The sequence below is a fragment of the Coregonus clupeaformis genome, unplaced genomic scaffold (assembly GCF_020615455.1).
Source record: "Coregonus clupeaformis isolate EN_2021a unplaced genomic scaffold, ASM2061545v1 scaf0027, whole genome shotgun sequence".
NCBI lineage: Eukaryota > Metazoa > Chordata > Actinopteri > Salmoniformes > Salmonidae > Coregonus > Coregonus clupeaformis.
In genome coordinates this window covers 171,658-194,813 of record NW_025533482.1, presented here as the reverse complement: position 1 = coordinate 194,813, position 23,156 = coordinate 171,658, and the positions used below count along the sequence as shown (strand labels likewise).

General features: G+C 43.1%; 1 protein-coding gene across 1 annotated transcript; it reads right to left on the bottom strand.

The window, feature by feature from the left end:
• Positions 1-335: 335 nt before the first annotated feature.
• Positions 336-19,187, bottom strand: LOC121569685 (N-acetylglutamate synthase, mitochondrial-like). The gene is made up of 8 exons (XM_041880830.2): positions 18,675-19,187; positions 10,478-10,755; positions 10,158-10,371; positions 4,980-5,160; positions 2,917-2,956; positions 1,808-1,939; positions 1,332-1,514; positions 336-939 (listed from the first exon to the last, which is right to left on the bottom strand). The coding sequence occupies exons 1-8, from the start codon at positions 19,038-19,040 to the stop codon at positions 765-767; spliced, it is 1,569 nt and encodes a 522-aa protein (XP_041736764.1). The 5' UTR covers positions 19,041-19,187; the 3' UTR covers positions 336-764.
• Positions 19,188-23,156: the final 3,969 nt, after the last annotated feature.

The following is a 23,156-nucleotide window of genomic DNA, read 5'->3' as shown; positions in this document are numbered from 1 at the left end:
TGATGTCCTTACACAGCTCTCTGGTCTTGGCCATTGTGGAGAGGTTGGAGTCTGTTTGATTGAGTGTGTGGACATGTGTCTTTTATAAAGGTAACGAGTTCAAACAGGTGCAGTTAATACAGGTAATGAGTGGAGAACAGGAGGGCTTCTTAAAGAAAAACTAACAGGTCTGTGAGAGCCGGAATTCTTACTGGTTGGTAGGTGATCAAATACTTATGTCATGCAATAAAATGCAAATTAATTACTTAAAAATCATGCAATGTGATTTTCTTGATATTTGTTTAAGATTCTGTCTCTCACAGTTGAAGAGTACCTATGATAAAAATTACAGACCTCTACATGCTTTGTAAGTAGGAAAACCTGCAAAATCGGCAGTGTATCAAATACTTGTTCTCCCCACTGTACCTCAATTTCGGATTTGGCCCAAGCACAGTAGTGAAATCAACTACATGAGGGGGATGAATTCAGACAAAATTCACAACCTTTTCCACCAAACAAACCTTCAGCAGCCACAGAGTGCTGAAGGCAGGCTGACTGCAAATTCTGCCAGATCCAAATCTAACCACCGCCGTCTAACCCAAGATGCTCCCTGGCACCCCAAACTAACAATGACCTACTGCTCCAAGCCACCAAGCTCTCAAAACAAGTAATACCACACCAAACTTATTACAAAACAGTTTGTCAATGGGAGGAACTGCTTATTTTAGCTTGGTGTTCTGCAACCCTTTATTTAGGCTTGGAGGAGGAATGTTGGCAGAGTTAATTCAGGATCCTGGGGTGGCTGCTGGGGGGCTCCCCCCCATTATCGGACCGTGGAAGGAGTCTGGAATGCGTTTAGCGTACTCTACGAGCTGGTAGGACTCCCTGATGTCTGAGAGGCCGAACCAAAAGACAATCCAGCTGCCATTGACGAAGCTTCCGTCGCAATGCTTGAAGTACCTGAGGACAGGTGGAGAAAATAAGTAAAGAAAAATATTCAAAAAAAGAGAGACAACCCTGTACACAGCAGTGCGTCTAGATCCAGGGGCTGGTTAAGGCAGGGACAACTAGTATCCAAAACAACCACACACACTAGAAAGACAGGCGGCAGACCTTGACTTTTATTTTTCATTCGCAGTAAAACAACAAAGAGATGCATGATCTTTTTTTGTAGTGAAAAAAAAAAAAGGTTAAATAAATTGCCCGGCAGAATTGTGAAGAAAATCTCCTAGATACTCTCGACTTGACTTGAGAAAGATGCATGGCATCTGATACTTCAGCCATTATGTTGGGCCAAAACAGCCAAAAGTCATTTTTCTTGTGTCAATTGTGCAGTGTCATGTTCTTCTCACCAGGGGTTGATGCGGTTGATGGCGCGGGACCTCCAGAAGAGCTTGCCCAGGTCCTGTCTGATGCACTCCCACAGGATCTGGCTGGTGCCCTCGCCCTGTTTGCTGCTGCTCACCACAAACTTGTCCAGGTAGGGCGTACCGCTGCTCACAGGCTCACTGGTGATGATGGCTGCCGCACTGTACCTGCAGGTGATACAGCATTCCATGTTGTGGTTTGTTTGAGACACAGGCTAGGTTCACATTCTCTACTAGTGTGAACTTGTTCACTCCCTCACATGCATTGAAATGCATTGGGTTGGTGCAAGCATGGCTGGAGAGAGTTTCCTTCCACCACCATATTCCTCACAACAGTCTAAACATTTGTTTAAAATCTATGAGAGCGGATTGTACGAGTTTACACTTCGGGAAAAGGGTCGAGAATGGAAAAAAGGATGCCACGTGTGTGTGTGTGTGTGTGTGTATGTGTGTGTGGCTACCCTTCAGAGAGGTAGATGGAGTGGAGGCGTCCTTTGAGTGACTCAATGTAATCCTCCCTCAGGTTCTTCTCAAATGACTTGTTTATCAGGGCCAGTAGACGGTCTAGGTCTATGTCATCCAGAGTGCTGTACCTGGCCAAACAAAAGGATAGAGAGACAGTCATTCCACACATTAGTTGTGATTATCTTTGCATCACTTTTAATAGAGACACTCCCTATGACAACACCCTTGGGATGACAGGCACACAATCACCTGTCTCAAAGTGAATTAATTCAAGTCAATGGGTTGACAGGCATGGGAAAGGTGACTTTTTCCAATTCTAATTGCACACATGTAGTGCACAAAAGACTCAAGTGTCAAAATGTAGCTTATCAAAAACTATAAATCTGTAGTTGATTTTGATGTTTTCTTCCTGCGCAAGTCTGAACTTGCTAATTCTACATCTAGTTAAGGAGTTGTGGTTGTAGGATCAGTATTTATGAAGTTCCAAATGTGCATGAAAATTAAATGGCTAGCGAGCCACAACAGTGCCAGCTTTCCGAGTCACTGAAGGTCAAGGCTCTAGACATTGTAAAAACAGCCAACAACTCCCAACATTGTAATGTCATTGTTTTACATCAGATAGCACGACGGCCATCTCCACTGACGAGAGAAAATATATCCCTTACAGATTGTACGACTTTTACTCCTAAAAGTTTATTTTTCATTACGTTTTATTATTGGGCTTGTCATGAGGGAGTACTTTGTGCGATTAGAAGTGGAAAATACCACCTGTGCTGTGCAAACAGATACTCGTCTCCCTAGACGTATTGTTCCAGAGCTATCACTGTGACAGGTTCAATTATTGTTAGGGGGCCGATAGGGGGTGATACGAAAGGTTTAATGAGGAAACTAAGTGATATAATGTTAGAAATAAATGGCATGAGCAAGTAGCCTAACTGTTCCTACATTTCCCAAAACTCTTACATTGATGTCAATGGAAGATTTTTCGCAATCGGCAGGTTAAAACACGCATGTCTCAAGTTAGGACGTTTCCGCTCACAATGAACAACACATCCAAGTTGAAGGCCAAATTGCAAGCTAACAGAGAAGAGACTGAAATGCTCACTTGTGAATGGGGTCTCCATTCTTGAACAGGGTACCAGAACCTATGAAAACATATGTGGTGAAAATGAACAATTGGGTACACAAAGCATGTCAAATCAGCAAGCACACATCCCACTATACAAGGTGAACTGGCTTGAAACGCGAATTAACCAAGGATTGTTGAGGCCTCTGTCATTTCCTTGTTTCAGTACGTTGAGTGTACGCTATGGGATAAATCTAAACGCTTAGGTCAGTAAAGGATCACCTGTCGTGTAGACTTTGCATGCAATGACTCACATTACACTACCGGACAAAAGTTTCAGAACACCTACTCATTCAAGGGTTTTTCTTTATTTGTACTATTTTCTACATTGTAGAATAATAGTGAAGACATCAAAACTATGAAATAACACATATGGAATCATGTAGTAACCAAAAAAAAGTGTTAAACAAATCAAAATATATTTTATATTTGAGATTCTTCAAATAGCCACCCTTTGCCTTGATGACAGTTTTGCACACTCTTGGCATTCTCTCAACCAGCTTCATGAGATAGACACCTGGAATGCATTTCAATTAACAGGTGTGCCTTCTTAAAAGTTAATTTGTGGAATTTCTTTGCTTCTTAATGCATTTGAGCCAATCAGTTGTGTTGTGACTATTTCCCACCGTAAAGCATGGAGGAGGAGGTGTTATGGTGTGGGGGTGCTTTGCTGGTGACACTGTCTGTGATTTATTTAGAATTCATTGCACACTTAACCAGCATGGCTACCACAGCATTCTGCAGTGAGACGCCATCCCATCTGGTTTGGGCTTAGTGGGACTATCATTTGTTTTTCAACAGGACAATGACCCAACACACCTCCAGGCTGTGTAAGGGCTATTTTACCAAGAGGGAGAGTGATGGAGTGCTCCATCAGATGACCTGGCCTCCACAATCCCCCGACCTCAACCAAATTGAGATGGTTTGGGATGAATCGGACCACAGAGTGAAGGAAAAGCAGCCAACAAGTGCTCAGCATATGTGGGAACTCTTTCAAGACTGTTGGAAAAGCATTCCAGGTGAAGCTGGTTGAGAGAATGCCAAGAGTGTGCAAAGCTGTCATCAAGGCAAAGGGTGGCTATTTGAAGAATCTCAAGTATAAAATATATTTTGATTTGTTTAACACTTTTTTGGTTACTACATGATTCCATGTGTTATTTCATAGTTTTGATGTCTTCACTATAATTCTACAATGTAGAAAATAGTAAAAATAAAGAAAAACCCTAGAATGAGTAGGCGTTCTAAAACTTTTGACCGGTAGTGTACATCTCTGTGTTATATGATAAAGAAATGGAGCCACCTGCAGGTCAATGAGTGCATCTTTAAAACCTCTGCCGTGCTAAGGTCACTTCTCAAAATACACATCCTAGGACCTTAACATGACCCTGGATTGGATTTCAGGTGTCACAGATACACACAGATACCATGCACAACATGAGCTGCATGCATGGGCATTCAGTCTACTACAGTGGAGGCTGCTGAGGGGAGGAATGGCATCAAACTATGTGTTTGACGTATTTGATACTATTCCACTGATTCCGCTCTAGCCATTACCGCGAGCCCATCCTCCACAATTAAGGTGCCACCAACCTCCTGTGGTCTACTACACCTCGAGGGCCACAGTGACTGCTGGTGTCTGTTCTTTCCTTCAATTCAGTGAGTGATTAAGAACTGGGACACCAGGGGCCGTATGTATGAAGCATCTCGGAGCATAATGAATACGATTATATGGACAGGGAGGACCTGATCCTAGATCAGCACTCCTACTCTGAGATGTTTGATACTTAAGGCCCCTGGGAGATAAAAGGGAACCAGCAGAAAGGGAGCGAGCAGAGACTGTGGCTCCAGAGGACTGAAGTTGCATAATGCCTATGTCTGCCTTAAGGGGCCCCGAACTCTGCTTAGCAACATGAAAGGTGAGCCACATGTGCTATCAACAGCAGCAGTGACAGGTGCAGAGAGTGAGTGAGTGTGTAGAGAGCACAGGTCAGACATAGGGGTTAGTCGGTGAGGGGTCACACACACATACAGATCTCCCTCACCCTTGTGGCTGAACAGCTCGGTGAGCAGCGTGTTGGCGGAGGTGATAACTGCAGAGGACTCGCAGGGCAGCTGGTTCAGGAGCTGGGCGATGGTGCCCACCCTCCGACGCTCGGCCAAGCTCAGCCATGGTGCCCCCGACAGGCCGGGAAGATCACCGGGCAGAGACACTAAATCCAGCACCTGAGATGTGGAGAGGAGAGTGGGACAGAAACAGAGGGGGGGATTTTGATTTAATAAAATGTGAACAAGCTTGACAAGGAAGTAAATGAAAGCAACAAAACAACATAAGAGTTCTAAACAAATTCTACTTGTGATATACAGGTAACTGACAAAATAAAAGGAAACATTTAAGTAAATGAGGGTTCTGGCGGCTCTGTTATGGTGTGGGGTGCATTTTCCTGGCATGGTTTAGATCCACACAACCCCTTAGAGGGCAAGGTAAACACCAATAAAGACACAGCCAGCTATTCTGTGTGATCACCTTCAACCTATGGTGAAGCATTTCTATCCTGATGGGAGTGGTCTCTTCCAGGATGTCAATACCCCCATCCACAGGGCACGAGTGGTCACTTTAGGTTGGATGAGCATGAAACCATAAACCATATGCCATGGCCATCTCAGTCACCAGATCTCAACCCAATTGAACACTTATGGGAGATTCTGTAGCGGCACCTGACAGTGTTTTCCACCACCATCAACAAAACACCATATTATGGAATTTCTCATGAAAGAATGGTGTTGTATCCCTCCAATAGAGTTCCAGACACTTGTAGAATTAATGCCAAGGTGCACTGAAGCTGTTCTGGCACATCGTGACGACCCAGTGTCCTATTAAGACACTTTATGTTGGAGTTTCCTTTATTTTGGCAGTTACCTGTAGTTGTCTATACTGGAGAGCAGGCAGGTGTTAGGCCTGTTCTTTGATTGGGAGTAAATAGGCTACTGTAAATAAATAGGCTCCCCCATTAATTCCCCACCAACAACCACACCCCCCCTAAGCCTACAGGCCACCCCACAAGGGGGCGCTATGGTCTGGGATGATAGAGAAAGGATGGGGTGGGAGGAAGAGAGGGGGACGGAGAGAGACAGTTCGGTCAGTCCTTTACAGAGCCTGTCAAACAGTCTCTGAAGGAAAGACGGAAATCATTTTGTGGCCTTAAAGAGTTTAGTCTGTCTCTGTCTCTCTGTAGAATGAAACCAATCTGCTTTAGCCTGTATTGGAGATGACCATCTGAAAGGGGAATGCAAGAAAACAATCGATGAAAAACAGGTGTCATAATAACACTATAAACATTATAGAAAATGTTTATTGCAAAATGTTCCACAAGTAGATATATTTGATTGGATTAGCGCTTTTACCCTAGGATTTAGCTTGTAAGCCAGGGATGGGCAACTGGCGGCCAGCGGCCCCGCTTTTTGAAGGCCCTCGGATCAATTTCCCCCTTATAAAAAATTTTTTGGGGGGGGACTCAGTCGGGGTCTCAACTTACTGTTGCGAGTTAGAATAGCAAAATACCTGATAGTCACTCAATTAGCCTATCCATGTCATAAAAAAAATTTGATTGGTAGGTTAGTCGAACGGCAGGGGGGCCCCATTGATTTTGGTAGTAAGTCTCACTCAGATAACATTTCTCTGGCCTCCCGAGTGGCGCAGCGGTCTAAGGCACTGCATCGCAGTGTTGCGGCGTCAATACAGCCTGTGGTTCGTGAGGGTTTGGCCAGGGGGGGCTTTACTTGGCTCATCGCGCTCTAGCGACTCCTTGTGGCAGGCCGGGCGCCTGCAGGCTGACTTCGGTCGTCAGTTGAACGGTGTTTCCTCCGACACATTGGTGCAGCTGGCTTCCGGGTTAAGCGAGCGGGTGTTAAGAAGCGCGGTTTGGCGGGTCATGTTTCGGAGGACGCATGACTCGACCTTCGCCTCTCCCAAGCCCGTTGGGGAGTTGCAGCAATGAGACAAGATCGTAATCACGAAATTGGAGAGAAAAAGGGGCTAAGAATTACAAAAACACTAACAAATAAATAAAATAACATTTCTCTACACACTATGTTAGAATTGCAGGACATTAGCTGTAAAACAGCACATTTTCCTCTCCACCCCATGGCAAAATGATTAGAGTTGCATGAAATTATTTATAAAATTGCAAAATCTTCTCTCGGCCCCATGGCAAAATATATAGAATTACACTAAATTAACTCTAAAACTGTAAAGAGGGGGGCTGCTAAAAGTTTTGCTTGCCGGGGAGGGGGTTATGGATGTGGGTACACAGACCCTCGAGCAACTGCGGCCCCTCCGATTTTTTTGTGGCCCCCACCCCAATAAAAGTTGCCCATCCCTGACGTAAGCTAATGTTTGAAACAAGCTTTGCATGCTTTATTTCAGCAACTTGAACCCAAGTATGGTGGGTGGGTGGTTGTTAAGGAATGTCAGACAAACGTCGATGAGACGAGCTGTTTTTAAAGGAGTTTTTTGCTTTTTTACAACCAAATCTCAATTTTTTATGTAAATGATATATTATAGAAGGATGCACACACTTTTTTTGCGATTTCACTTGTTTTTTTAAAGCTTACCCCAGCCGGTGAGTCGCTTCCTCATCGTCGTTGTGCAGTACTGGGGCTCATGAACAAATGCTCCAAAAAACGGCCAAATACATCCTTTTCATTCCAAACTTTATCCGCAACGTTATATTCCATTTTGTGCGACGAGCTGTTTCCCCTATCCATCTGTTCCATTCTTCGGTAGCCTGCTGCTAGAATGGACGGAGAGGTATTGCTCGAGTCACAATAAAATGGAATATAACGTTGCGGATAATGTTCGGAATGACAATTTCATGTGTACAACATCTAAAGACCAGCATCACTATACTGAGAGCATTTCCGTTTCTAAAATGACGTATTTGGGTGTTTATGGGGCATTTGTTCATGTTTTCAGAGCCCCCGTGCTGCACAGCGAGGATGAGGAGGTGACTCACTGGTTGGCTTACGTTTTTCAAAAACAAGTGAAATTCCAAAAAAAAGTATCTGTATCCTTCCATAACATGGCATTGTAAAAAAAAGATATATATGGATTTGGTTGTAAAAAAGCAAAATTCTCCATTAAGAACCGGGAACTTCTTTATTTTCAACTTGCACATGTATTTTTTTCCAGATCATTTAAGATCACTAGCTAGCTATATGATATGAGAATAGCAAGCGAACCTTACATGTACTGCAACGCATATGGTGTGCTTTGCACAAGAATAGTGATCGCCGCCGATCACAACACATGCCACAGACACTTAACCAGTGTTTTATTTGTTTTGAATGCCGACTATCATTTCAGTGTTTTTTTAAATGGTATTGTTTCTCTGATACTAGTCATTGGGAGGGACCTAGATGTCTCTTGTGAGTGCACAAGACTTCTATGACCTAGATAGGGTGCGAGTGAGTCTTTCCAACAGGTACCAACACGTAGCTGGTTAGAGATCTATCTACCGGTGTCACGCCGCTACTAGAAGATAATTTGTTAAGTGTTGGAAGTCAGGAAGTGTCAATGTCATTTCATCATCTCTCCCAACCTTTGTGTGTGAAACTCGGATGGTGACCGTGTGTGTCGATGTGCATTTGACTCTGTTTGAGTGTGTTCGTGTGTGTGATGTGAGAGCGAACATCCCGGATATCTACTCCAGAGGTAGTGAGTGCCCTCCACTAAAAGTTAATCATGTAGATCTCTGAGGTTAGGAGCGAGGCAAAGCAGTGGTCCATCCCAGCTCCTACACCGTAGCCCTTCCCTACCAGTGGCTTCCAACTGAAGTTTTATGCACTTTTGTGGCCTTTTTGGGTTTGTGCTTAACATTTTCTTGTGTGGACATTTTATTATTGTATTATAAGAATAGTATTACTGTATATGCAAAAACAGTGTTTTGCTCAACAGTTCCCATTGCAGATATTGTACAGTTCAGAGGACTTAATCTTGTGAAGGATATTCATGTGTGTATAGAATACATATGCATATCAACTATTGTGTGTGTTTGCTTAGGTCCATGTATTATTATACTGCAGTTTACAGTTGCATATTATTTGTTTGACTGCATTTGTGTACCATTGTAAGATGTTTGAGCCTGTTGCAACATGGTGTGTTGACATTAAATGTTTATTTTGTTAAAGTTTTATATTATAAAATTGTATTTCATTTTACATCATGCAAGCCTTGGTGATGAAAGAGTCTTTGATTTTATGTCAATCAAAAAAGTATTATATTTTTCAGAATTATATTTTTTGTAAATTCCCCTCAATCATTAATTTACATTAAATGTACATTAATTTGCTCTCCATCCATCTTCTATCCATGGTATCCTCCATATCTAACTGTAGGCTACTGCATCCTATCCGGTCTTTGTTCCAAATTCTCAATCTGGCATTTCAATAGAAAAAACAATGTGATGGAGCTTAATATTAATTAATATTATATTAATATCGGTGTCAATATTATGACAAGATTATGTTTTGGCGTTCAAGTCACCCTGAACTATTTTAAACTGATTCAGGCTCTGGATTCATGACTGAAGACTTTTCGGCAGTGCAGAGGCTACATTGGATTATGATGTGTATCATTTAGATGGTTGTAAATATCCTTCTGTACATTGAAGTTTTGACTCGAGGCCTCTGGCTATGACAGTTGCTCATTTTGTCAAGCCAATTTCAAGAGTCTTTTCCTATCCACTGGCGTACTGTATATAACAACTGTGAATATACTGGAGTCCTTTTCCCACAGACTATAGCCTATCTGTTTTCGTAACTATCATTGCCCTGATAGTCATACTGTGAATTAAATAACTAGTATACAGTACACAACTGTGATGTATTTTGTAGTAGAGCGTAAACTTGCATATAACCTGATCTTGCAACGCCAGGGTTGTGGGTTCGTTTCCCACGGGGGGTCAGTATGAAAATGTATGCACTCACTAACTGTAGTCGCTCTGGATAAGAGCGTCTGCTAAATGACTAAAATGTAAATGTACTGCTTCTAATGTACAGGAAATGTACAGACTGCTGTGAATAAACACTATGACGGGCCTACTTTCAAAGAACAAAGACAGTGGCGAGCTCCTTAACTACATACTGTAGGTCAAGTACTATGAATGCACATGCATTCTAGCAATCTGCCACCCAACCCCCAAAATAACCCCATAACCCCCCACCTTGTGACTCTGGTTGCGGAGGCCTCCCCAGCTGTTGAGGAACATGACTTTGAGTGGCTGCAGGATCTTGGAGATGGCGGCCGTGACATCCACTGAGTCCAGGGCCACCGAGCGGCCCGTGGTGTCCCGCCCCACAGGGCACACCAGGGGGATGGCCCCGCTGTCCAGGCTCCACTGGAGCAGGCCTTTGTCCACTGCAATGGAGGACCCTGCACTGACAACACATACGGCCGTTATTACTCTTTAAAAAATAACTCTAAACAAAAAATAGATTAGTATCGTAATGCGGAGGAGGATAGAGTAACTGTGGTAGGGGAGACCTGCTTCCTTGGGGTGGATCCTGCACCAGCAGCAAGGCCTCTGCACTGAAGAAAGGTATGACACTGGCTGAGTGGTGCTGTAGGACCTCCGTTAGGGTCTGGCACTGCTGAACGATATCGGCCCTGGAGTTGGAAGTAGATCCGTCTGGGGCGTCGTCATCCTCAGGCCGTGACAGTCCCATCACCACCACTGGCTTCATGTCCATCCGCTGCAGGAAAGAGAGCCCAAACGCCAGACTCTGCACCATCTCTCGGTTCTCGAATACAGATTTGTCCACCTGACATGAGGATAGATTTCAAATGACAGTGAACAAGTGCTAGATATCAATAATTTATCAAAACTCATCAGGGGCCAACCATGACGAGAGTTTCTTCTTCTTTCAGAAGAACTTTTAGGCACATACACTGCCACTTACTGTACTGGTGGGTGAGGCCATTCACAGCCTACCTACATTACATTCTTAATACGGTAATACAAAATTGGGGAAAAGGTAAATCCTCGCAATCCCAAGTATTTCTCTGCCGCTGCCACCACAACCTCTATTTTCTGTGACTTCCGATCCATTTCTGCAGTACAATTGACAACCATGGCAATGAATGCTAAGAAACCCACCTTATTGAAGCGCATATTCTTCCCATCACTCTCTATTGGTCTCTGCCTACTCACACGAATCCTCTCAGGATCCCTCACCCTGTACCCATCTTCCTCTACTACTTCGGCATACGACACTTTCTGTACTACTCTGACCTTGGGAACCTCAACCTGCCTTTTTCTCACCGGACACCTCTGATCTCCAGCCCCATGGGCACCACCACAACTAACACACAAACACAACTTTCTCCAACCATACTACACATTCCTCCTGCACACTTCTCACATGAAGGAATCTCCCTCCTACACACTGCTGCAACATGCCCATTAACTTGACACCTAAAACACTGTAGTATTTTCGGAACAGAATCTCTCACGGGATAACTTACACTTTCTAACTTGACCTTATCTGGCAAAGACTCTGCATCAAAACTCAGCAGTATCTTCTCAGTTTCCCCACGCTCTCCTCCGGATCTGCGTAGCACCAAATGGCGGGTGTCACAGACACCGGGAATCTTCAATTTCAACTGATCCCTCTCAACACTTAATGACTCCCCGTTATCACTCCTTTCAACAACACCCTGCTCTGGAGAGGAAAACAGTCACATTTCTTGTCCCCAATCATGTGATCCGGAGCACCCACTCCCTCTTGACTGAAGAAAGACAATAAATCATCACTAGTCCACTCCGAGTTACTCTCACCAACTCAACAGTCCCCAACCTCTTCTCCACCCAACCTGACACCACATATGAATCAGCCAAAATGAAAGGATCCATTCTCTCCACAAATCTCACTCCCACTGGGCCAGAATAATCATTTTCATCCTCGGGATGATGCACAAACTGAGGTCCTCACTGCAGGTACTACATCCATACTCTCGTCAGGTTCCATCTCTGAGCTACAAGAGCAAGTAAACCCTCTTTTTGCACTTGACGCCAACCTTCCTCACCACACCACTTCCCTCTACACTCCGCGGTAATCACTGCACCTACCACCACGATTAATTCACCATCACTCTCTTCATGTTCACTTTCCTTCTCTAGCTCTTCCAAAAGTTCTGAGCGATCCTCCATTCCATATTCCCTCAAAACATATTCCACTTTTCTTCTTATCCACCATCTTCTCCTTCACCAGATCTTCCAGAAGGCTTGTGCAATCCCCCACTCCATATTTATGCTCCACTTTCTTCCTTTTTGTATTTGTCTGCAATCTTCCCACAGAAGGATTACCAAGCGTTTGCTTGTCTGAATATATATACACTGCTCAAAAAAATAAAGGGAACACTTAAACAACGCATCCTAGATCTGAATGAATGAAATAATCTTATTAAATACTTTTTTCTTTACATAGTTGAATGTGCTGACAACAAAATCACACAAAAATTATCAATGGAAATCCAATTTATCAACCCATGGAGGTCTGGATTTGGAGTCACCATCAAAATTAAAGTGGAAAACCACACTACAGGCTGATCCAACTTTGATGTAATGTCCTTAAAACAAGTCAAAATGAGGCTCAGTAGTGTGTGTGGCCTCCACGTGCCTGTATGACCTCCCTACAACGCTTGGGCATGCTCCTGATGAGGTGGCGGATGGTCTCCTGAGGGATCTCCTCCCAGACCTGGACTAAAGCATCCGCCAACTCCTGGACAGTCTGTGGTGCAACGTGGCGTTGGTGGATGGAGCGAGACATGATATCCCAGATGTGCTCAATTGGATTCAGGTCTGGGGAACGGGCGGGCCAGTCCATACCATCAATGCCTTCCTCTTGCAGGAACTGCTGACACACTCCAGCCACATGAGGTCTAGCATTGTCTTGCATTAGGAGGAACCCAGGGCCAACCGCACCAGCATATGGTCTCACAAAGGGTCTGATGATCTCATCTCGGTACCTAATGGCAGTCAGGCTACCTCTGGTGAGCACATGGAGGGCTGTGCGGCCCCCCAAAGAAATGCCACCCCACACCATGACTGACCCACCGCCAAACCGGTCATGCTGGAGGATGTTGCAGGCAGCAGAACGTTCTCCACGGCGTCTCCAGACTCTGTCACGTCTGTCACATGTGCTCAGTGTGAACCTGCTTTCATCTGTGAAGAGCACAGGGCGCCAGTGGCGAATTTGCCAATCTTGGTGTTTTCTAGCAAATGCCAAACGCCCTGCACGGTGTTGGGCTGTAAGCACAACCCCCACCTGTGGACGTCGGGCCCTCATACCACCCTCATGGAGTCTGTTTCTGACCGTTTGAGCAGACACATGCACATTTGTGGCCTGCTGGAGGTCATTTTGCAGGGCTCTGGCAGTGCTCCTCCTGCTCCTCCTTGCACAAAGGCGGAGGTAGCGGTCCTGCTGCTGGGTTGTTGCCCTCCTACGGCCTATATATATATATATACACAGTTGAAGTCGGAAGTTTACATACACTTTGGTTAGGACATCTACTTTGTGCATGACACAAGTAATTTTTCCAACAATTGTTTACAGACAGATTATTTCACTTATAATTCACTGTATCACAATTCCAGTGGGTCAGAAGTTTACATACACTAAGTTGACTGTGCCTTTAAACAGCTTGGAAAATTCCAGAAAATGATGTCATGGCTTTAGAAGCTTCTGATAGGCTAATTGACATCATTTGAGTCAATTGGAGGTGTACCTGTGGATGTATTTCAAGGCCTACCTTCAAATTCAGTGCCTCTTTGCTTGACATCATGGAAAAATCAAAAGAAATCAGCCAAGACCTCAGAAAAAACATTGTAGACCTCCACAAGTCTGGTTCATCCTTGGGAGCAATTTCCAAACGCCTGAAGGTACCACGTTCCTCTGTACAAACAATAGTACGTAAGTATAAACGCCATCGGACCACGCAGCCGTCATTCCGCTCAGGAAGGAGACACGTTTTGTCTCCTAGAGATGAACATACTTTGGTGCGAAAAGTGCAAATCAATCCCAGAACAACAGCAAAGGACCTTGTGAAGATGCTGGAGGAAACAGGTACAAAAGTATCTATATCCACAGTAAAACGAGTCCTATATCGACATAACCTGAAAGGCCGCTCAGCAAGGAAGAAGCCACTGCTCCAAAACCGCCATAGAAAAGCCACACTACGGTTTGCAACTGCACATGGGGACAAAGATCGTACTTTTTGGAGAAATGTCCTCTGGTCTGATTAAACAAAAATTGAACAGTTTGGCCATAATGACCATCGTTAGGAAAAAGAGGGTTGCTTGCAAGCCGAAGAACACTATCCCAACCGTGAAGCATGGGGGTGGCAGCATCATGCTGTGGGGGTGCTTTGCTGCAGGAGGGACTGGTGCACTTCACAAAATAGATGGCACCATGAGGAAGGAAAATTATGTGGATATATTGAAGCAACATCTCAAGACATCAGTCAGGAAGTTAAAGTTTGGTCGCAAATGGGTCTTCCAAATGGACAATGACCCCAAGCATACTTCCAAAGTTGTGGCAAAATGGCTTAAGGACAACAAAGTCAAGGTATTGGAGTGGCCATCACAAAGCCCTGACCTCAATCCTATAGAAAATGTGTGGGCAGAACTGAAAAAGCATGTGCGAGCAAGGAGGCCTACAAACCTGACTCAGTTACACCAGCTCTGTCAGGAGGAATGGGCCAAAATTCACCCAGTTTATTGTGGGAAGCTTGTGGAGGGCTACCCGAAACGTTTCACCCAAGTTAAACAATTTAAAGGCAACGCTACCAGATACTAATTGAGTGTATGTAAACTTCTGACCCACTGGGAATGTGATGAAAGAAATAAAAGCTGAAATAAATCACTCTCTACTATTATTCTGAAGTTTCAAATTCTTAAAATAAAGTGGTGATCCTAACTGACCTAAAACAGGGAATTTTTACTAGGATTAAATGTCAGGAATTGTGAAAAGCTGAGTTTAAATGTATTTGGCTAAGGTGTATGTAAACTTCAGACTTCAACTGTGTATATATATATATATATAGATTATTATATAGATTATTTTATATATTAATCAATCTGGCTCTCGCACTGTCCCAAAACCTTCCATGATGAGAGCTACTGGGTGTGCAGCAGGGCCGGGCCGCTCATTAGGCAGGATTAGGCGGCATTTTCTGAGCTAAACTGATCAAGAGGCACCTCCAACAACACATAAAACCTCAAATAATCTTGCCCAAAAACAATGACAATTTCTCTCAACCAGAGGCATATGGGCTTTTTAGGTGAGCGCTGATGCCGCCCTGTGATAAGCAGTGCCCACTTTGTCAAAGGCAGGGATGCAAAATATTTATCTTGTCCATTCCCAGTGCGCCTCTCCAGGGTGCTGTTGGAGAGACGCATTTGTGCGGTGCGCCACCAACATTCTGTCCAAAAAAATCATCTAACACAAATCATGTAACATATATATAGCCTGTGGTAGAAAGAGTATGTGGCCTTTTCTGTAGCCTAAAGATAAAGCCTATCTGAAGATAAAATGTATGACAATGTAATGAGATGGGAACTTTTGACATCATGCAGGTTTCTCTGGTCAAATAGCCTAACCTAAATGACGGCCAATCAAATAAAAAATTTGCTGACATGTTAACAAACATATCTTAAAAACAGGACAGGTCAAAGTGAAATGGACAATATGGAATGGACAATCAGGCTACTCACAACTGCTGTCCAAGAGTTTCATCCCATGGGCTAAATTGTCATGATCAGTGGTTTCAAGTTTGTATCCATTCCTTTTTTATGAGCTGATCATAGTGAAAAATAAAATACTTCTGCATTTCTCGCTGTGTAAACACATTGCAAATAGGCTCAGAATAACTCCTGAAGTTGGAAGTTGATATTGAGAGCTTAAATAGCCTAATTGATTAGTCACATGAATCAGGACTAATAAAGCCAATGCAACAGCCTGTTTTACAAACAGTGGGCCTACCACATGGATGAGCATTCATAAAATATTGTGGGCTGACATGGTAGGCTACACCCCAGTAAGCACAAACCGACGCCAACATCTTTTGGACTTCTTTTTTTGGTCCTGTCTGGACCGGCCATGATTTCCACATCCATGGATGTTGGTTTTTGTTCCAGTCCGGACCTAATCTGAACCAATCATAGACATCCATGTATGGTTCAGATATTGTCCTGTCTGGACCAGCCTTGATTTGGCCCAAACATAGACAGCTATAAATTACGTATTTTCAACTTTCATTCAGAACCGAAAATGAACCCGATTTCAACGTCCAGAAAATACGTATTTTCAACACCCGTAAAATACATATTTTCACCTTTCATTCAGAACTGAAAATGAACATAATTTCAACATCTGGAAAATACATATTTTAAACGTCGTTTTGCCTACTGGGACAATTCTAGTAGGGGAGGCAAATATATATATATATACACTGCTCTATCTGAGCCACTTGTGTGGGTTGTAGACTCCGTCTCATGCTACCACTAGAGTGAAAGCACCGCCAGCATTCAAAAGTGACCAAAACATCAGCCAGGAAGCATAGGAACTGAGAAGTGGTCTGTGGTCACCACCTGCAAAACCAGTCCTTTATTGGGGGTGTCTTGCTAATTGCCTATAATTTCCACCTGTTGTCTATTCCATTTGCACAACAGCATGTGAAATGTATTGTCAATCAGTGTTGCTTCCTAAGTGGACAGTTTGATTTCACAGAAGTGTGATTGACTTGGAGTTACATTGTGTTGTTTAAGTGTTCCCTTTATTTTTTTGAGCAGTGTATAACCCACACAAGTGGCTCAGATAGTGCAGCTCATCCAGGATGGCACATCAATGTGAGCTGTGGCAAGAAGGTTTGCTGTGTCTGTCAGCATAGTGTCCAGAGCATGGATGCGCTACCAGGAGACAGGCCAGTACATCAGGAGATGTGGAGGAGGCCGTAGGAGGGCAACAACCCAGCAGCAGGATCGCTACCTCCGCCTTTGTGCAAGGAGGAGCAGGTGGAGCACTGCCAGAGCCCTGCAAAATGACCTCCAGCAAGCCACAAATGTGCATGTGTCTGCTCAAACGGTCAGAAACAGACTCCATGAGGGTGGTATGAGGGCCCGACGTCCACAGGTGGGGGTTGTGCTTACAGCCCAACACCATGCAGGACGTTTGGCATTTGCCAGAGAACACCAAGATTGGCAAATTCGCCACTGGCGCCCTGTGCTCTTCACAGATGAAAGCAGGTTCACACTGAGCACATGTGACAGAGTCTGGAGACGCCGTGGAGAACGTTCTGCTGCCTGCAACATCCTCCAGCATGACCGGTTTGGCGGTGGGTTAGTCATGGTGTGGGGTGGCATTTCTTTGGGGGGCCGCACAGCCCTCCATGTGCTCGCCAGAGGTAGCCTGACTGCCATTAGGTACAGAGATGAGATCCTCAGACCCCTTGTGAGACCATATGCTGGTGCGGTTGGCCCTGGGTTCCTCCTAATGCAAGACAATGCTAGACCTCATGTGGCTGGAGTGTGTCAGCAGTTCCTGCAAGAGGAAGGCATTGATGCTATGGACATTGATGCCGTTCCCCAGACCTGAATCCAATTGAGCACATCTGGGACATCATGTCTCGCTCCATCCACCAACGCCACGTTGCACCACAGACTGTCCAGGAGTTGGCGGATGCTTTAGTCCAGGTCTGGGAGGAGATCCCTCAGGAGACCATCCGCCACCTCATCAGGAGCATGCCCAGGCGTTGTAGGGAGGTCATACAGGCACGTGGAGGCCACACACAGGACATTACATCAAAGTTGGATCAGCCTGTAGTGTAGTTTTCCACTTTAATTTTGAGGGTGACTCCAAATCCAGACCTCCATGGGTTGATACATTTGATTTCCATTGATCATTTGTGTGTGATTTTGTTGTCAGCACATTCAACTATGTAAAGAAAAAAGTATTTAATAAGATTATTTCATTCATTCAGATCTAGGATGTATTATTTTAGTGTTCCCTTTATTTTTTTGAGCAGTGTATATATATTGTTACCTAGGGTGGCAGAATGGCCAGGACCGGCCCTGTCCTGCAGTATTTTATTCCAGATATACTCTAACACACCCGATTCAGTAATCAAGGTCCTGCTGAGTGGCTGATTAGAATCAAGTGATCAGGCAGGGCTAGAACAAAAGCCTGCACACAGCACACCCAGTAACTCTTCAGGAGGGTTGGCCACGCCTGCTCTAAAAGTGTCTGTGACTGGTGAACCTATCCCCTGTTCTTGATTTACAGTCACCTTCTCACAATGTGAAGAATTAGATGCAAGCGCTACACTCATCCTGCCCATAAAGCTATGCAGCTACAGCGATATTTGGTAGCGGCAATTTTTTCTAAGGTTTGTGTGTAGAACATGAGCATTGTGCAGAACGTTAAACGGAGGAGATCATCTTTGCCTATGAGCCACACGCTAACTACAGCTAGCTATACCATAATTAGAATACGTAATTTAATAGGTTATCATATGAGCTATACAGCCAAGCTCGTTGGACTTATGCAGTAGCTAACTATAAAGACTATTCTCTGACAGCTGTACACAGCTATTATTATTTAGCTTAAATCACTTTGACAGTTCATTTCATTCATTCGTTCCCTATAAATTAGCAAATTACGCTGGCATTAGCCTAGCTACTTACCTCGAGCACTGCAAATGCTGGCGCTTGTGCCAAACTGGCTCTCTGAAATTGGGTCAACCAGTACCGAGCCTCTCGAGGGTCTCCACCAATTTCATTGAGAAAAGCCTTCACATCCCGATAAATTAATGTGCGCTTTGACAGAACGTAGCGGTCAGAGGCTGAGAAAGAGTTAGGGAACTCTTGCTGGGCCAAAGCCGGGGTTTTGCCTCCCTGGCCGGCCGCCTTTGAACTTGCCAAGCGTCGCTGAAGTTTTAACATTCGCTGGTGACCTGTGCTCGGGATAAGCCCCGGTGAGGGGTTCGTCAAGTATTTGCCAGCCATTACCATGACTCTGCAACTGGAAGTACCACTGTTTACTTTAGCCATGTTTGCTGGCTAATACTGGTCGTTTAATAACTAGCTAAGTAACTGAACTACTTCTACACCTCGTGCACTCTTCTTTCCCCTCTAACACGCCTCAAAATATTACTGACAGACAGGTTTCAGGCAGGGAGCTTGGATTTTAACTAGCATAGACGACAGAAGGAGTACTCAAAAGGCGTGGTTACTCTCGCCCATGTGGTTGCCATGGCCACCACTCGGCTTCATAAAAAGAGGGTCCATTCTATCCGTTTTATTTATGATTTATTGAAGCCAGCGCCTGTACAATACATACAATTTAGGTAATTGCCTAGTTATTGCTTTCAGGTAAACTCAAACAATTAACCCCTACATCTATAGCATTATTTTTTATTCATTTAGAACTATATTGTAGACCTTGGCCCCTATCCACAAAGTGTCTCAGAGTAGGAGTGCTGATCAAGGATCTGTCCATACAATCTTATTCATTATGAACTAAAAGGCTAAACTGATCATAGATCAGCACTCCTACTCTAAGACGCTTTGTGGATACGGGACCAGGGGTCTAGTCTGGGACCCTGTTCCTGGAGAGCTACCCCTCCTGTAGGTTTTCACTCCAACTCCAGTTGCAACGGTGATTCACCGAGGTAAAGTATGTTTTATATCAGACATTCAACAGACATTCACCGTTCGCCTATTTAAACGTTGACGATTTCCATCCCTCTCTGATTACTATGAAGGATATATTTTTTATTTTATTTTTTACTGTTGTGAAAGTGCAATCGCTATAAGGGCCCTTGAGTTTCCTAGTGATGTGGTTAATTCCACCAATTAAATTGTTTAACTGCAATAACCACCACCCTGTGAAGTTCATCATACCTTATTTAATCTGTACTGTAGCCTAATAAACTGCATGGTTTCCCGAGTCGTAGTGGAAGACCACACAACATAAATCGCGTGACTCCAAGTTTACATGGATTTGATGGTTATTATATCAATATTTGTGCATGAAGGTGTTTCCACCGCAATTTCTCGCATCATTAATTTTACCGACAAAAAGATCCCACCGTGTCGAACAAACACATTTTCTGTCTGCATTTATCAAATGGTACCGGTATATCCTGTTTCCATCAGCCCAGTATTGACTTTTTTCATGCATCATGTAATTCATCCGCACGAAGTGGTTTGATGGAAACCTGGTTATAGAAACATCAAAACAAGTGCAAATTATTCTAAAAACATCTGGCCTACTTCTACAACCTTTGATTTGTATAAAAAGTAAAGTGTTGATTTGATATAAATAATTGATCATATAAAATTGCATTTAAATCTCTTATCTGCTATAACTTTTTCATGGATTGTCATAGAAACATCATACTAAATCCATATTATTAAAACCAGACACTCAATGGAACTGACCGAAGCCATCACCACTATACAAGTTTTGCCTGTACAAATGGTGCTACAGAATTACCTGCCGGTGACTCTAAGCACACCATCTAACAGCCCTCTGGTTGCTAGGGACCAGGTTGCCAGGTGCCTTATCACACGGGGGTCAGCCAATCACAGGCATTCATCTTGGGTTCCAGATCCCCAATTCCTCTCAGTCTTCTCCAAGCAGTTGCAGAGAGAGCATCAAGCTCCCACACCTCTGCCCTGCCCAACACAACTGGAGTCATTCACATACAGTGCCTTTCACATTTTGTTGTATTACAAAGTGTGATTGAAATAGATTTAGTTGTAATACAAATCACATAATACGTTATATAGACTCACTCTGTGTGAAATAAAATGTGTTGACATGATTTTTGAATGTCTACACCTTCCTGTCCCCCATACATACAACATCTGAAAGGTTCTCAGTCAAGTACTGAATTTCAAGCACAGATTCAACTACAAAGACCAGGGAGCTTTTCGAAATTCATCATAAAGAAGGGCAGTGATTGGTAGATGGGTAACAATAACAAATCAGACATTTAATATATCTTTAAGCATGGGCAAGTTAATAATTATGCTGTAAGTGATGCATTAAACCACCCAGACACATCAAAGATGCAGTCTTCCTTCTGAACTGAGCTGCAGGACAGGAAGGAAACTGCTTAGGGATTGGGGATTTTAAAACAGATACAGTTAAATGGCTGTGATGGGAGAAAACTGAAGATGGATCAACAACATAGTAGTGACTCCACAATATTGCCCTAAATGACAGAGTGAAAAGAATAATACAAATATACAGAATATACAAAAACATGCATATGTATGCAACAAGGCACTAAAGTAATACTGCAAAAAAACACTGGAATGGAGTACACTTTTTGGCCTAAATTCAAAGTCTTATGTTTGTGGCAAATCCAACACATCACTGAGTAACTTCCTCCTTATTTTCAAGCATGGTGGTGGCTGCATCATGGTATGGGCATGCTTGCACAGGCAAAATCCTAGAGGAAAACGTAATTCAGTCTGCTTTACACCAGACACTTGGAGAGGAATTCACCTTTCAGCAGGACAATCTACAACGCAAAGCCAAATCTACACTGGAGTTGCTTACCAAGAAGACAGTGAAAGTTCCTAAGTGACCAAATTACAGTGTTGACTTCAATCTGCTTGAAAATCTATGTCAAGACTTGAAAATTGCTGTCTAGCTGTGATCCCCAACACCATGACAGAGCTTGAAGAATTTTGAAAAGAATAATCGGCAAATATTGCACAATACAGGTGTGCAAAGCTCTTATGAGACTTACTGAAGAATACTTACAGCTGTAATCACTGCCAAAGTGTATTGACTCAGGGGGTGAATACTTATCTAATCAAGGTATATTAGTGTTTTATTTTTCATTCATCTTAAAAAATATAAAAAATCTTCCACTTTGACATTTTGTTTAGATCATTGACAAAAAAAAAGACTATTAAATCAATTTTAATCACACTTTGTAATGCAACAAAACGTCAAATCAATTCAAGTGTGTGTAGACTTTCTATAGCCACTATAAATGAATTTTTATTTCTATCAAATCAAAACTTGACTTTTTATGCACATGAAAGGTTGTTAAAGTAGGCTGGACATTTTTAGAATAATTTGCAGCTGTATTGATGTTTCTATGACAATCAATAAAAAAAATATTGTGAACAAGAGATTTAAATGCTTGCTGTCTTTTTTGTTGACAAATGATGTCAGCGAGGTACAAGTGAGAAACTTGGAGCATGGGAATGATAGACGAGTTTCTTACTAGTAAATTGGAGGAGCGTTCAAGTGGATTTTTCCCATATATGCTGATATTTACGAAATGTTGTGAAATCAGCATTATTCACAAACAGGGGAGTAGGCTACACATTTAATTGATAAATAAAAGTTGTCCAAAAACTAGCCTATTAGCCTATGTCTGCCTCATACAAAATAGGGGCTCTATTCAAACCATATCGCATAAATCCAGCCTTACAGTAGCTAGGTTTCCATTCAATTGGCGACAGATTTTCATGCGAATATTCTAAAATCGGCATAAAGAAAATATGCACATTTTCCAACCAGTGGTGTGTTTCCACCAAACGGACTTGTTGCAGATAAAAATCTGTGCATGATGACATAGTGCACACAAATGTAACTTTTCCACTTAAGTATTTATATACTGCACATATAATGCACTCTAGCCAACAGCTCGCAGATACAGTGCAGGTAGGCTATTCTACATGATGAGATTATTATGGATAAGAGCGAGAATATTTGTATTTGTCAAACAGAATGTCACCAGAATCAGACCATCGATATTTATTGGAAAGGACCATCAAGATCACAGTGCACTTTCACCACCCAGTGAAGTTCATCATAAATTATTTCATCTGTAGCCCAATAAACTGCATGGTTTCTCGAGTTGTAGTGGGAGTACCACACACCATATCATCTCGTGACACCAAGTTTACATCGATATTATGGTTATTATATAAATATTTGTGCCTAAAGGCGTGTCCACTGCCATTTCTCACATTATTTATTTTACAGACACAAAAAGATCCCACCATGTCAAATGAACATTAATATCTGTAGGCATTTATACAATTGTACCGAAACTTCCTGTTTCCATCACAGCTGTCATAATTTTTTTTATACTGTATGACTTTACTTGCATAAAAACTGTGGATGGAAACGTG